Source organism: Salminus brasiliensis, chromosome 1 (assembly GCF_030463535.1).
Source record: "Salminus brasiliensis chromosome 1, fSalBra1.hap2, whole genome shotgun sequence".
NCBI lineage: Eukaryota > Metazoa > Chordata > Actinopteri > Characiformes > Bryconidae > Salminus > Salminus brasiliensis.
Genome location: NC_132878.1, coordinates 53731327 through 53748584, shown reverse-complemented (window position 1 = coordinate 53748584; position 17258 = coordinate 53731327). Strand labels below are relative to the sequence as shown.

The window sequence follows — 17258 nt, the reverse complement described above, 5'->3', positions numbered from 1 at the left end:
CACACACACAGAAAATACCTTCAAACACATCCATTCACATGCGGTTACTCGTTCAGTTCACACGTACGACCACACTCTTTCCTGTAAACGGGTTATCCTACATGTTATGCAATGATGCACTAATTACAGAAACCAGCAAAGCAGCAGCAGCAACAGAAAACTACATCACATTGTCTAGACAAAAGTACTACAAAGAGCTTATCCTACTTGTGTTGATAGTGTTCTAGTTTACTCTGCGTTTAAACTAGCTTCTCCCAGTGATCTAAATATCTGCGCTGTTGGAGTAACTGCCTCTGCTTCCCAGAGAAGGCTTTCTACTAGACTGTGGAGCATTAGTGCGGTCAGCATGTTGAATGATTACTCCCAAACTCATCCCAAAAGTAATGGAGCACCATAATTCTCGAAAACAGCAACGGGCGCAGTAGTAGCGGAAGTAAAGTAGCGGAATGCTTTCATTAAAAGTGGTGTCCACAAACATTTGCACGTATCGTGTGTACGGTCAAAACAACAAGAGTGGTCCAGAATTCCGGTAGAAAGGTGGAAGACACTGATACATGACAATAAACATAAAATTGCAACAAATCTCTGTCTGCCATGACTGTATATATATATATATATATATATATATATATATATATATATATTACTATTTACTATTTATTGGCAATTTCAAGCATTTATTTGCAGAAATGACAACTGCTCAAAAACAACTGACCAAATAACACAAAGAAATTATTATAATAATTAAAATGCAAAGAAGTTATTATTGAAATTTAAACAACACAGCACTAATATCTGAAGTTTGAGAGCATTCAGAATTCACTATGGTGAAATAACCTTGACTGCCAATCACATCTTTCATGTCTTCATGCAGGCTCTCCACTAGTCTTTTACATTGCTTTTGGGTGACTTTATGCCATTCATAGTCTGCAAAGTCAGGTAAGTCAGCTTTGTTTGATACCTGGAACAAAATGCCTGGAATAAAATGACTGGCATACACGTAAAACAACATTCCAGAGCTGTGTGTGTGTGTGTGTGTGTTTATATATATATATATATAGTTGTTGTAATTAATCTGAATCAGGGGACTTGTGAGAGAAACTACAGAGAGCACAACAATCACTTTGAAGGAGAGTTAAGAGACTGAGTCTAGAGTAAAGATGGACCAGTCAGAGCTGGCCTTTGTAGTGGGGTAGCTAGAAAGATGCCAATACTGAAAAACAAAAAATGAAATGGTGGCAGCATCTTGTTACAAGCTTGGGAGACACTTTGCCTTTCAGCAGGACAGTGGTCAAAAAGCCAAAGCAACACAAGAGTGGCTGGACTAAAAGGTGGCGATGAGGTCAATTCACCCTCCGCAATAGGCTGCAACATACCAAACACAGTAGGTTCAACATTCCGAAAAAGAATCCAATCAACCAAACAGCTCAAACGGCAGAGAAAAAGAGGGCTAGATTAAAACAGAGCAGTCAGACCATGCAGGGAGCAAGCTATGGGCATTAGGGTAGATCACAGGGAAGATGAGCTGATAACAGAGCGCTTCGAAATGAAGGAGTAGGTTTAGAAAGAAGGAGTTGAGTGGGACGAGCGATTGATCATACAGCAGTAAAGAGCACAGCGGACACAGGGGCCTGCAGATGGCATTTATTACTGGAGCCTGCAGGTCACCCTGTAAAAGGCTCAGCCTTCAAGCAGCGGAGGGAACGCACATATGCAAGCATATCCATGTTCAAGGGCTCTCTCTCGCTCTCACTGTAAAGAGTACAAGCAATAGCACAACAGTAACAGCAACAACAATGACCAAAACAACAGTAGTAAGTCAAACATCAGAAGTAGTGACAATAATGAAGTGTAAATAATTGCAAAATGACTTTAATAATTAGTATTATTTAGAATTTCAAGTGAACTAAGACAATAATTAGTGAAGCAAGGGAAAGCTGTGTGCCCCTCTGCTGTTTAAACCTGTTTGTGAAAATTCTTCATGTTAGTTTGATTTTTTTTAAGTGAAGGAGCGAGTGCATCTCTGTCTCCACCTCATCGGACAAAAAGTGGCCACAGAGACAGACAGGCTGTGGTCACTGAGCCGGTAATTGGTCAGGACCTGTCTCTGCTTTGGATCACTGATGGCCGGGAGATACTCTTCTAGTTCATACTGTCTTCTTAAGGCCTGATAGTGTTCTAGTTTACTCTGAGTTTCAATTAGCTTCCCCCAGTAATCTAGAGCCAGTGCTGTGAGGCTGCTGTGTGTTACAGACCAGGGACAGGGTCAGGGAACCTCAAAATCGGCTGACTGAGGGGACGCTTTTCAGGGGTCAGTTCTAGGCCCTGCAACATTTCTCTCTTAGTCTTAAAGTCTTAAAGTTCATCTTTTTTTTTTTTTTGAGGGAATCAGCCTAATCGTGCTTTGCATGCTCTGGTGCATGCTACTGTCTCTGTCTCTATCTCTCTCTCTCTCTCTCTCTCTCTCTCTCTCTCTCTCTCTCTGTGTCTTTCTGTGTGCCCCCTCCCCCTGCGAAGGACGTTAAGAGAGAGAGAGGGACAGACAGAGAAGGATGAAAGACACGACGCTGTGAAAAAAGAGCTGTATCTCAGCGATGGTCCAGACAGTCGTGTGTGTAAGGCCAGAGGGCCGGACCCCCAGAGAGAACAAATATTCATTGTGTGTACATGTGTGTGTGTGTGTGTGTGTGTTTTATGAGTCAATAATCTAAACATAATCCTCAGTGGACTCATAGTTGAACTGAGACGTGTGTGTGGACGTGTGTATGGCACGGGGTGACAGTCCCCAAGTGCATGTGACTGAGTGTGCATGTGTGTATGAGAGACCCCTGCAAGGATTTTACTGTTTACTAGCTCTTTATGAGCTGAAGAATTTCCTGTCACAAATAAGTGCTAACGTTGTGTATTACAGACTTTCATTTACCCAGGAAGAAAAACTGACAGCATGCGCACGAACAAATACACACACACACACACACACACAAACACACACACAGCCTATGAAAGCCTATGATTATTTATTTAGTCTATGATAGTTTAGTAAGTAAGGTTGCCTTTATATTTGTGCAGCTGTGCTGTGATTGGATGATACTGGAGTAGGGGTGAAATCGCCCTATCAGTGAGCTCTTTTGCCTGCACTTCCTATCCTGAAGCTGAAGAGCACTTCCCTCCGACCCCCTCAAAGCATCCCCCAGTTTTTAATTTCCCACTAATTAAAGCATGGCCACTCATTTCCTACAGCCAAACCAAGCACGGGCAGCACAACACCGAGTGTGTCTGTATGACAGAAGGAAAGAGTGCTTGGACTTTACAGAACTGGTTCCTATGTGTATTTGTGTGTGTAAGCGTGAAAAGTTTGGGCTTCTCTGTTTAAAATACCCATTTTATTGATTCTTACTGTTTTAATTTAACACATTAACATCTATGTATTTAATGTATGCAACTGCACAGTAAATAGAGTAGTGCATTTTTAGAAAATTCAGAAAAGAAACTTGAGATAAGATAATCCTTTATTAGTCCCAAACTGGGGACATTCTCAGTGTCACAGCAGCAAAGGGATAGCAAGACACTCAGATACAAAAACGTAGATATATTACCACTATATACACAATATAAATAATAGAAGTAAAAAAGCAATAACAATATAATTTACAGGCTTGATGTGAAAACAAGGTAAACAGTGGCATATGCACAATAATATCCTCAGAGAATATGTTCTAAAAAATGAATATGTTCATATAAAAATGTTCTAAAGTCTTACATTGTGGATAAAAAGGGGGGAAAAGGGCCAGGATAGAAAAGGCTCTGGTTTAAATTCCATACCAAGCTTGCTCTCCTTGTGGATATAATATATACATACCAATATATAGATACATGCAGAGCATTTAATCTATATATGCTGAAATTATATTTATATTAAGATTAAGTAATTCCCATTCCCAGGCAGTTGCTAGGCTGTAACTATGTGGTTACTAGGGTTTTAGGGAAAACTTTTGGTATGGTATTTCAGGTGTTTTTCTACGGTGTTGCTATGACATTTAAGGTGGTGGATAAGTGGTTCCTATGGAGTTGCTAAATGGTTACTAGGCCACTGCTATGGAATTGCAAGAGGTTGCTATTGTGTCACATGTGGTTGATAGGGTGTTGTGGTACGGCATGTGGATGGGTGAGTGTTACTAGTGTATTTCTAAAGAAAACACAGAATGGTTGCACAGCTTAAGTGCTTCCAAGTGGTTGCTGTGCCATAGTGTTGGCTATTGTGGTGTTGCGGTGTTGGTGTGTGGCTGTGAGGTTGTTGCTATGGTATCTCAGGTGGTTGCTACAGTGGTTAATATGGTGTTATTAAGTGGCTGCTATTGTGCGTCTCTCCTTGTTTTGCTAGGTGGTTGCTATGGTATTTCAGGTGCTTGCTAGGGTGTTGCTAAGTGGTTTCTAGGTGGTTGCATGATGTTGGTATCCCAGATGGTTGTTTGGGTGTTAATAGTGTTAATTGAGACTCCTGTCCCCTATTCATTCCTATGGCAAAATACCCTCAATAGTTCTGCCTTAGAATGTGCAGAAGGTCTCTGTAGAGAAACTTATTTACCTTAACTTATAAACTTATTAATCAAAAACAAAATCAATCAATCAATCAATCAATCAAATCAAAAATGTGCTGGATGGCAGAATGAGGAAACATGGTAGCTGCTGCTGTCTGTTCATTCAAATAAATGAAAATAAATAAAAAAATAGTAATTTATTAAACTTAAAAATAGCTGCTGCTGTAGTACATTCTATATTTAGCATATTCTCGAAATGTGCCTGTACTGCTAGTCATGCTGGTGGGCACCCCTGGCACCCATCAAAGCTCCATTATAGCTTTTTATACAGGCTTCATAAAGACTACAACTATTACCACAAGGTACTCCACCAAGACCAACACCTCTGACAAGTTTCCGTTAATTCACCAGTAACACAACCCCTTACTGGACATGGATGAGTAATGTTTGAAATACTGCACTGTCATCAGATGCACACACACACACACACACACACAAACACACATGAAAGACTTTTACACAACCTGCATATAAAATCCAGTGGATCAGCCAACAAACACATATAGCCAGTCCATTAGTTACACCAACATGACCACACACAGAATTCAGCAGTAAAACACACACACACACACACACACACACACACACACAAACAAACACAGATATATAGAGGGTGAGAAACTCTGGCAGGTAAATAAAGGAAGCCACCCACTCATGACACGTTCACAAACGGACCTCCCGGGATGCCCCAGTAAAAGCTGTGGCTGTGGTGCGATTGGTGGAGGCTAATCTCTCCGTAAAATTAATGTCAACAGAACCAGCCTGCCCTGTATGTGCCTGTGTGTGTGTGTGTGTGTGTGTGTGTGTGTGTGTGTGTGTGTGTGTATGGTGTTCCATATGTAGCATGTGTGTGTTTGTGCGTTATGTGTATATTTGTAGAGGATAGAATGCTGTGGTGAAGAGGACAGAGAGGCGTTTGGGTCTTAGGTTGTTTATTTGTGATGCTTGATCATCTGGTTGTAACTGATCCTTTTCCCAGGTTCTCTCTCTCTGTGTGTGTGTCTGTGTGTGTGTGTGTGTGTTTTCACACACTGAACTGACTCTGTAGATGTAGATGTAAAAGCTACATCTGCTATTGTTTAAACCTGAAAGGGTTAATCCCTTTCTTTTTGGTTACTGAGGTTAAGATTTAGGGTGCATTTTACATACTGCTGGTTATACCTACATATGGGAATACAGAACGCTACACTTTATTAATCCCAGGTGCAAAATTTACATATAGGGTATAACTCAGCTTAGGGCTGGGCGATATGGTAAAAATATTGCATCACGATATTTAAATCTAATAATAATAATATAATAACGATAATGTGAAAATGCATCAGCATCATAATCCACATTTTTAAAAACTACCATCCAAACAGCAGTTTGGTATTTAGTACATATTGTATCATTCATATTTAGTACAGTGATTTTATTCAGAATGTGCTACACTTCATCCAATTAAACCAGTCTAGAACTGTTTGTAATTACACATGCAGTTGGCCAGTGTTACTGACCATATCGTCGATATGCTTAAAAAAGCATAAAATATCATGATATGATAAAATACTGTCATATTGCCCACCTCTAATTCAGTTGTAAGCCCAGCAAAGAGGAATACACCAGACATGTTGTCATGCACTGTCATGTTGTCATGGCATCCCAAAAACAATAAATTCAACACATTCGAAATTTTAACAATATTTACATTACATTACACGACATCAAATATTCTGGCAAAACCTAACGTAGTTATTCTGCATTTAATAGAAAGAAAAAAATCAGTGCTGCCTGTGCAAATGTTTAGGCACCTCACAGAGCCAGGTCACAGTAACACCTCCTTTGGCAGAGGCTTGCAAACACAGCTTGCTTTTTGTAGCAGCTGAAAGTCAAGTAGTGCTTGAGGTTTTTGATTTTGTACAGCTGACTGTGACCAACAAGTAGTATTATGACCTTATCAGCAAACTTCAAACATTGACTTTTGTAAATGAGTCGTAAATAAGGTTTCCTTCTAATGACTCTTTCATGAAGATTAAGTTTGTACAAGCAAAGCTGCATACTGGAACAGTGCACCATCACCTTGACTCAGCGAGACTTGCGTACAAGGTCTTGGCAGTCATGTGGGGGTTTTATATGTCTTCCCAGCACACAAGCAGTTCTCCCTGAGAGTTTTCTTGGTGTTCCAGCACTCAGCTTGACCTCCACACTGTGGTCCGCACTGTAGAAATCGCAAGCTTAAACTGCTTGGCAATCTTCTTACAGCTTTCCATCTGCCTTGTGGGCATCGATTACATTCGAGTCCATGAGTCCATGGTTGTTGGGTGTTAGAATAAGGATGGGAGGGTCAGAGGAGGTTTTAAGGTTAGAAATTGGTTCAGCTCACAGTTTCTAGTTACAGTTGTTGACATGCCTCAGGACTGATTTCCAAATCAAATAGTGAGATCTTATTTTTCTTAGAAAAAAAATAAAATATTGAAGCTTGCAACACTTTTTGCACATTTGCAAAGTCCATACTGATGAAATTATTTATTTTATTGTATTAATTTATAAAAGATAGTGTTTTATATTTTGATTAGATGCAGAATATGTGCTGACTACTGCTCAATTAAAAGGGTAAGTGTAGAGCTTGGCAGTATAACAATATTTTATTGTATTGTGATACATTTTGTTAACTTTTTTGTTATGCAGCGGCAGGTTTCATTACAAGCAGTGTAATTAGACTGGTTTAATTAGATGAAGAGCAGCAGATGTTAATCACTGTATTCAGTACAGGAGAGGATCTGAATCTGAAGTTTATAAGAATCTGTCGCTACTGATGTTTAGTCTGTGATAAATATTGTGTATCACGAAAAAAAACTTTATATATCGTAATATAGTATTTTTACCATATCGCCCAGACATAAGTAAGGATACCTTGTAATTTGGCAGATGTTGCATAAGACTGTATATTACCCCAAATGCAGACATTGTACAAATGTGTTTGTGTGTGTGTGTTTCCAGACCCCCTCGAGGAATATAGTGAGACACTCCTATCAGCATGCTGCACGTGTGAGATATGCTCTATTACACTGCTAAGCTTCAATGCAGATAAACAATATGTACACTGTTCAAAACACACACTCTCACACACAAACACAACATGGTGTAAGGCATACAAAACAACCATTTTAAGTTGGGTTCATTCCAAAACCAACACCCAGAAGGAACCAAGAAGGAGAACCGGAAACTACAATGCAGCAACTACACACAGACTTTGGGGGAAAAGACAGATACCGATAGCAATCCGAATCCGTGTTTTCCTCTCTCTTAACCCTTAGACCTCTAGGCCAATTCTGTGTGATTTTGTGATAGTTTGACGTAACTTTATTCATATAAAATTCAAAGTACTTATAAGAGACAGTCACACATCATGTTTGTTTTTTTTAGGAGATAATAGCATATTTAATTTAAATATTAAAAGAATTTAGATATTAAAAAAAAATGGTTCGATAGGGCAAGTAGGGTAATGGATTGATTATATTTTTTTGTTTTCTTCCAATATCCAATCCAACGAGCTCGGCCAGTATCGGACAGACACTCGTGCTGAGTATTGGATCGGCACATGTCTACCGCAAAACAATAATATCCAAATGCATTCACGGTTAGAGAGTTACTGCATTTGTATAAAGCCTATCCAATACTACAAACTGCTACAACTGCAATAAGAAGCTCATCCACTCATAAAGAGACATCAGACAGTGGCATGCAGCTAGTCCAATAACTTTTAGTTGATGCAAGCACCTAAGATCTTCCAGTAATGCACTGTTGCAGACATCTGGTCATAACTACGGCCAATAACATTCTGCATTTGATGAGTGTGGTGCTGCCTGAGGTAACTAATGTGGACTTGGCCGCGACTAAGTTCAGTAAAGAGCTCATTTCCTACAGTGCAGAGCTCAAACCGAACCTTTTTCTTAGATAAACACTGTTTCTCCCTTCAATTAAAACCAGAGACACAGGCTTGTTTTTATACAGTGTGCGGACACTGCCTTTCTGCTTGAGCCAGACTTCAAGTCAGGATCTCATCTTGCTCCACTGCCAGCCTTACTTCGCTGCATTCTATCCATTCATCTACTCTGAGCCATCCTTGCTCTTACATCACTTATCTACAACTACTCTATCTCTCTCTCTTTCACTCACTGCCCCTCATTCTTGGAGGAAAACTCTGTATGCTGGCCAGCAAGGTAAAGCAAAGCCCCCGGCTTGAAAGTAAGTGCAGGTATAGCTGACAGGAGTGGTGGTGCATCGTTCTACTGTGCAGCTTTGCTTGCACAAACATGATCTGCATGAAAAAGTCATGAAAAAGTCAACCAGCGATCTCGCAATGAAAGTGAACATCAAGTACACAACACATCTTCTAGATAAGCCAGAGGCATTTGGGAAAACATCACAGAACACATGTTCGGAGGAAAACAGGAGCAGGATTTGTTGAAAAGAACACATGGCCAAATGTTCAGCGTATGAACGAATCTATTATGCTACGGTGTTGTATAGCAGCCAGCTAAATAACAGCGAATTCTGGAAGCAAATAAGAAACTGAAGAGGCTGGCTTCGACAACAGCACACAGATCCAAAACATATTCCAAGTATCCACCAAGAGCAACATCATAAACTACACCAAGAGTGCGAGAGCTAGAGCTCTCTGAAAGGACCTTACAGTGTCCTAACCTGAACCTCACCTATAGGGTAATCTGAAACAAGCGGTGCGTGAAAGACAGCTCAGGAATTCTGCAGAACTACAAACATTCTGTAGAATGAAAATTCCTAAAAGAATAGAAGGACTCTGGTTCACCTGATTTGGGATTTTGAGTCACTGAGATGCGGAAATCTAATTTTAGAAGAAATACGTAACAGATTTCACTCTGACACTGTGCCAAGAAGATTCTCTGTGTTACCTGAACAAGCAATTTTGTGTTACACATCGTGGCTGGTTGATTAATCTTCTGCACACGAACACTACAGGGCTTCTCAGTCTTGCATACCAAGTGCTTTGAACAAAGATTCAGGGGTATTTCCTGAAACTTATATATAGATACATACACACACACACAACTATAATGAGTGTATAGGACTGGGTCCAGGACCTCATAAAATTAGATCACATGCTTTCCAACAACAAGCAAAATTGAACAGTAATAACACTCTACTATGCCAACTAGGCTAATGGTAACTCCTAAAAAGCATTGGGGTGAACATGTCCTCCTCACTAGACACAGCTGATGTTCGTAAACACGTCCAGAGACAAAATGAAAGACACCTGTGAGTGTATGTGGTGTGTATCTGTGTGGGTCCTGCAAGGCTCTGTGCTTAATGAGTGTCTGGAGATGCTCTATAATTCACCAGGAGGTAGTTATGGGGGTATGTGTGTGTGTGTGTGTATGTGTTTGTTTGTTTGTTTGTGTTATACCTTACACTATCCGTCAAATACAAGTGTGTATTTATATTGAAGCACACGTCCCTTGTTACATAGATCAGTGTAGCATCTACTACTGATGGCAATCCGGTGTATACATGGCCACCAAGCTGCAATTTACCACAGCCTGCTCTGATATAACTGTTTCGCTCCGCCCACCAACACTGAAGTTCTAAGACGTGTTTCATCCCAGAGGTCTTCTGGATATACACAATACAGTGTAGCCAGTCATATGAGAGGTTCTAAAGGTAAACAATAATGTCTATCAGTCTTTTAAAGAGTGTGTGTATGTGTGTGGTGGCGGGGCAGGGGGACGGACACATGTCTTTCTAGTTCAAAGAGTTCAAATCTGTAAGTGTGTGACTGTGTGTTATGTGGAGTGTTAACAGAAAGCAGAAAGAGGTCGTCATGGTGACGGGTCTGCGACTGTGTCTGCTTTGTATTTCACTCGTTGATTGGGATGAATGTCACAACGAATATTCTTACCTAAGTCTTTCTCGCTCTCTCTCACACACACTCACACAGAAACACACCCATAATGACCATCGCACACACATCCACATGTGTTCTTGAACACACCTGTTGCGCCTTGGCACTGCAGAACAGTAATTGCAGGGCACAGCTTATAGGAGAGTAAAGTGGGGGGAAAGAGAGAGAGAGAGAGAGAGAGAGAGAGAAGGGGGGCTGTAGATAGGTGGGCCCCTCAGCCAAGTACAGCAGGAAGTCAGCAGAAGCCAAACATTCTTGAGAAGAACAAGAGGAAGGGAAGTCAGTGAGCATGAGGTGGACAGGCTCCAGTGGTCTTTAATTTCTCCCAAATGAAACCTATTTCAAAATATGAAATATGAAATATCCTTCATAAAATACGAAGGACAAACACATCACATGGGCTCCACATGTTCAACATTGTAAATTAAACCAAAAGTGGCCGAGCCGCAGAGCAGCTGAACTGGCAAACGTCTAACTCCCAGTCCCAGTAAAGCCTTGCGCCATTTGTTACCAGGGTTTCTTATAAGTGCAGTCTTTGTACTGTGTTCTCCCTGGGTGGCAACATCCTCAGTTTGGTGTGGTAATAATAAATCCAGATTTTTAAGCTCTAAAGGGATCGATTTGTTCAAGCAAAGAATCACGTCAGCAATCTTCTAATAATCTTCTGATTAAATAACATAAAATGCTAATGTAGCTAGCATGTAATGGAGGCTCATGACAAGTTTTACTTGAGTTGGTAAGGAATCTTGGAAATGATTATTATGAATACCTTAATGAATTCCGTGATTTATTTATTTTTGGCCAAATTTCTCAATTACATCACCTTCTACCCCTTGGCTTGAGTCCCCCATGTTACGTTGCCACCAGTGCTGGTAAAGGGGAAGGTTAGCATGTGCTTCTTCTCAATCTGCCGCTAATGCAAACGCCATGGGACAGCAGAATGTGCCTGGAGGAGCCAATAGACTCCCAACTTGGGTAGCACTGCACGGACTGGTAGGGAGCGCAAGGCCAATGAAGCTCTCTGGGACTCCCTGCTACGGATGGCTGCGTTGACTGAGCTTTTCCCGAAACCCATGACTGTGGGCTAAGATAATCAAATCATTAACTAAGCACTGCCACACCAATTTTGAATATGGCTGTTAAAGATACCGACAGCTTGCGATGAAGATGACCAATAGCTAGTGGTTTGAAATTGCATTTCATTTAATGGCATTTAATGCTGATTTGACAGGAAAACAATGACACGCAGTTTCATTAATGTAAAGCATCAAAAGCTCTTCGAATACTAACTCCTCATTGTGGAGACTGAGTGCGTCACAAGCCATGTTTGTGAAATGCTCCTTATCTCTATAAAAAAAAAAATAATAATAATAAATAAATAAAAATAAACAACAGACACCCTCTTAGGAAGAAGAGCTAATTGTGCAGTCTTCTGGGCTGGCCTCACAGGGACGTGTAATTTACACTAATAGTGTAGTACCGTTGCACCGCGGCCCAACATGTTGTTTTCTGCTAATCATTTCACCTACTGTACAGAAAATGAATGGTTCCAACCAGATGTTTGATTCTTTTGAAGGAATCAGTTCAGCAGACTGAATGAAACTGCAGCCCTACAGCAGCTACCTACTACATACAGGGCGGTGTGCTTAAGTAAGCATGGCGTGGGTGAGCCCTCTCTTTCATTTTCCTGCTGAAAGATAGAATTATGAGTTAAAGATGGCACCGTGGACGCCAGCTTGCCCACTGCTGCATGGTATGTGTGTGTGCGTGTGTGTGTGCTGCATGTCCAATCTTACCAGGCTAATGGCTGGGCTTCAGGGTTGCCCCACCAAGCCTAATAGGTACTTTGAATTTCCCTTTGGTCAATTACAACAGCAAACAACAGGGCTGAAGGTAAAACATGCACACACTATGCTCAAACATATGCAAACGTACCATGAACACGTGCATACACATACACACACACACACACACACACACACACACACACACACACTTCAGTGAACTCAGTAGCCCTGTGTATGTGTGTGTCTTGGTTTGGACTGCATTCAAGGTTAGGCGTTTGGCTCATGTGAGATTCAGAAGACCCTTGCAGTTAAATATGAAAAGAGGTAGAACACTAATACAGCACACATACAGCACTTAACACGTGTGTGTGTGAGTGTGTGTTCACTACCAGATGGGTTAAATGCGGAGAACACATTTCGATGTACAGTCCACACTGTACAGTGACAAATACGTGCACCTTTACCTTTACCCCCCTTTACACACACACACACACAAAATGCATGTTTTTATCAGCCATAACATTAGTACCACCTGCCTAATAGTGGCGTCCTGTGGTGTCCCCAGTTCATTGGCTGTCCTTTTTTTTGGAGCACTTTCGGTAAGTACTGACCACTGCATACCATAAAAGACCTGCTTGATGCTCTGATTCAGTCTTCCAGACATTTTTGCCAAAGTGGCTCAGATCCTTATGCTCGCCCATTTCTCCTGCTTTTAACACACATCACCCTCAGGAACTGACGGTTCACCTACTGTCTAATATATCCAGCCCTTGACAGATGCCACTGTAGATAAAGGTAATCAATGTTTTCCACGTCATCTGTCAGTGGTGCTACGTTTATGGCTGATTGGTGAATATACTATCACGTGTCATAATATTTACAACCTCTGACATCTGCTCAAGTGGAGAAGACTGTGGTGGGATATTTATAAGAATACTGTCAAGGACTGGGTATAATCAATGCATGAAATTCAGTTCAATTAACTGTTTTTTCAATGTTTTTGTCCACTTCTGGTGCTGCTGGTGGAACTGAACTGATGCATACAGTGTCTGGAGTTCACAGAGAAATTAGACAAGTTCTTTTCTAACGGTCTTCTTCTTACCAGCAGATCAAAAACGGTACTAAAAACAACACATCCTGACTACTGACTTACACCATGTATGATTTGTATGATGATACTACAACCAAAAGTTGGTGCTGATTTTGTAAGTTAGTCTTGTTTTTTTCTCACACACAGAAAGCACATCAGGCCCAGAAAACAGCACTATAAAATCAGACAGGAAAGATGGCAAGTAACCAGCATCTTGCAGTTTGTGTTGGATGTTATGCTATGAATGGACGCATTGTGACATGCCTGTATCAACCCTCACCCAACGAGAGAGAGAGGTGGATTAGGTGGATTCTGACATTAAAATATGTGTAGTTAATTACTTGACCATATGTGTGCATGTAAATGTGTGTATGGGATGTGTGTGTGTGAGAGAGAGAGAGAGAGAGAGAGAGAGAGAGAGAGATGAGTTGAGTGATGAGGTGTAAGGGTGGTGAGTAAGTATTCCTGTCTTTGTGATGACAGGATAAAGTGAGATAAAAGCCAGAGGTATTCCCCAAATCCACTTTAACTCTTGGTACCCACCCATCCACCACTCCCCTCTTTGTCTTTTGTTTCAGGCCCGTTTCCCTTTCTCTTGTGTTCTTTAATAGGGTCCTTTTTAAAGGGTCTTCAAATTTCTGCTATGCCACAGCATTAGTCAATATCTTTTTTTTTTAAAGGTGCTTTACTAACACAGCTGATAATAAGGTCTCATATGTCATATTTTAAAATTGCAAACAGCAAAAGTCTTAAAGAATATTTGTATTATAATATAATATATAATGTGTTATAATAGTAATGTGAGGACAGAGTTTGCCAAATTTCTCAGTGCTTTTTAAGTTTTGTTTGCTTTCTCTGAATCTGTCCGTCCCTAAAATGTCACATCTTTGTGATTTTCTTTGATTATAGTTTATTGTGTTTAAATGCACCAGCTCAACTCGTATCACTTCAGTAGAAGTAAGCAGTGTTTTAGTGGTTGGAGGTCTTCAAGCTTCCAATACCTCAATATCTACCAAAACTGATATATATATATATATATATATATATATATATATATATATATATATATATATATATATATATATATATATATATATATATATATTCATATCAGGGCCTATTTTTATTCTTCTTCACTCCATTTATTTATTCAGTGTGTATGAAGTCATGGTGCTACTGTGGCTCCCTGACAAAGTTACTGAGGTACTGAGATAGTGCTGTCTCTCTCTCTTTCTCTCTCTCTCTCTTTCTCTGGGTGTGTCCCTTCACTCTGGTGTGGTATGAGCATAGTGGTATGGCTACTAAATGTTTGTGGTTGAGTTTGGGATGATTATGTTACGCTACAGGTGGTCCGCATACAGCGGCACTGTGGCTATGTAAAGTGACTGACCTCCTTCTGGTGCAGGCTAGAATTATAATGCTCGTAAGTTATAGGTTAAGACGTCCATGGCAATTATTGAGGGAACTACAGAAGTCAAGAATGAGCAAGTATGGGTCAGAGTCTATATATTTAGCATAAACCAGCTAGAAAAATGAGTGTTCTCCAGAATGTGTAATTTATTATTATTATTTTAAGATAAAAAAAAAAATAGCCCTGGAATACGATGCTCATGATGGGACTGTACTAGGCCTACATCTAGGACAACACCCATCCAGAATTACAATGCCAAGGACAGATGCTGCTGAATGTCGCTTCTGCACTGTTTCAGTCAGTCACCAACATCACCAGAACGCTCTGCAATGACAGAATCAGTAGGTAGTGCCCTATCAGGTGTGCTCAGGTTTGATTATGCTGCTATTTTAAATGTATAAGGATGCTTCTGCCTCCAGAGTAACATAGTTTGTACTACATGTTAAATATCTTGTAACATTTTGGCCTTGGTTATCTGCGTAACCAAGATTCTACGTGCATGTGTAAGCGCTGTAAATCTCCAACTGCCACATTTTGATGATGACAGAAATGAGGAAGGACCTTACAGTGTGGTCTAACCGTAGTACCTGTAATATCCTGCAGGAGAGGGCTCAGTGTGGTCTGCCGGCTCAGTAGGAGGGTCAGCGCTCCAATAAGCTCTCCCTCCACCTTCTCCACCTGCTCCTCATCCTGCAAGCTGCTCTTGGTCTCCTGGGCCAGAGAGTAAACATACACTAGCAGCACCAGCAGCTCATCCACACTCAAATCACCAGAACCAGAATCCACGCCAGGGTCGGAACTGCTGGACTTGATGAGCGGGAGGAGTTGCCTCAGAACATCTGGCAGTCCAGAGTCTCCCAGTGCCTGAAACCATAGACAGTGCAAAAGAATTTTATCAGTGAGCAAAATTAGCTCCATTAAGTAAAAGCAATGATAAGCAAAAAGCTGCCCTGGCAAATGATATACAGATATCAAATATATAAGAATAAAAATACTAATATTTACAGTATATTTACACTAAATAGTCTACATTTACTCATTATAACCCTTACAATGAACAGACAATGGAGAATGTATGTTTGTGTGATCAGGTTTTATATGGACTGTTATGTAGGGCTGCACAAAATATCAATCCAGCAACATCATTGCGATGTCAGCATGCCAAAAAGTCACGACACAGGACGTGCAATGTCATGTAAGGCCAATTGAATTAAATGTTACTCTTGCTGCTTGACGGCCCTTTTTCATCTGATTAATGAAACTGACGGACAAATATGAGACAAGTAAAACCCCTGATAAAATACAGTGCAGAGAGAGTGCAGCCTTTTCAGAATGCTGTGACTGTAAATGACTGTATTTACTTTTTAATTGCACTGATTTTGATAAAGACCATAATTTCACAGCTGATCAATATGAATCAATATAAAATAAAGAGTGGAAACAAACATGATCATTAATAACACTGTGAGTGAAGCTTGTCTACACCCATTTAATGATGAGCTCTGAACTTGCATGGGTCAGTCTGATAAATACGGGCCAGTGTAAATAAACAAGAGGACGAGAAACCTGAAAGGACGTCTTGGAAGAAGCACAAGTCAATTTCACTGTAAAAGATAATGAGTGTATTTATCCCTCTGATAGACCACTCTATGCTTCACAGTGGTGGAATGTCTGACCCCCCTGGCTCTAACGCAGCAGTAGGCCACATGGGAGATGATAAAGTGCACCCAGACAGTTTTGCATATTTTGGAGGGATTTTGCGCAAACATATTAAATTGTGTTCAAATTTATTGGACAGAAAAGCCACTGCGATTTAGCTAATGCTGCCTTCATTTTTCTCCGGGGGGGTCAGAGATTCATCAGAGATTTACCCTGCCTTGTACAGCTGTCATCAGGAAGATCCAGTAAGACACAGATATTTGGAATACGTAAAGCACCTAAATCCTTAGGCCTCTCCAATATAGAGAAAGATGACTGAGAAAACATCTTGAGTTCTTGAGTATCCATTAGCTGTAGAAGCTAGGAGCTGCTCACAGGTGACTGAGCTGGGTTTGGATGGGTATGGACCAATTGTTTCTTAAATAGGTTAGGTTTTAATTCAACGCTGTGTTCTGTGGCCTACCCTAATGGGCTGATTGACATATGGATGTTTCTGCCTGGAAGACCAGCTTGACCATTAAGGATAAGCTTAAATCAACTTAAACCAGCTACCATTAGAATATGGTGTTTAGCTGGATTTTTCAGTAGGGAAGTGCCGTAGGCTACAATGCAGTCATCTGTTCTTCATCTAAATCGAACTTATGAGGGCCAGTCTATTTTTTTTACCCAACTCAGGCTTTATTTGAACTATGTCTAGCAGTCGCTGCCAAAACCTGCATGGAAAGAGAAAACCAGAGGGTCGCAAGTTTGAATCCCGAGCCATCAATGTCAATGAGCTGGAGAGAGCACA

General features: G+C 40.6%; 1 protein-coding gene across 1 annotated transcript in view; it reads right to left on the bottom strand.

Annotated features, from left to right (window-relative positions):
- Positions 1–17258, bottom strand: part of scfd2 (sec1 family domain containing 2) — a 167603-nt gene that overhangs the window by 64563 nt on the left and 85782 nt on the right. Inside the window, exon 6 of the mRNA XM_072682666.1 lies at positions 15397–15673. Coding sequence (XP_072538767.1) covers positions 15397–15673 — 277 coding nt within the window. The remainder of the gene's footprint in view (positions 1–15396; positions 15674–17258) is intronic.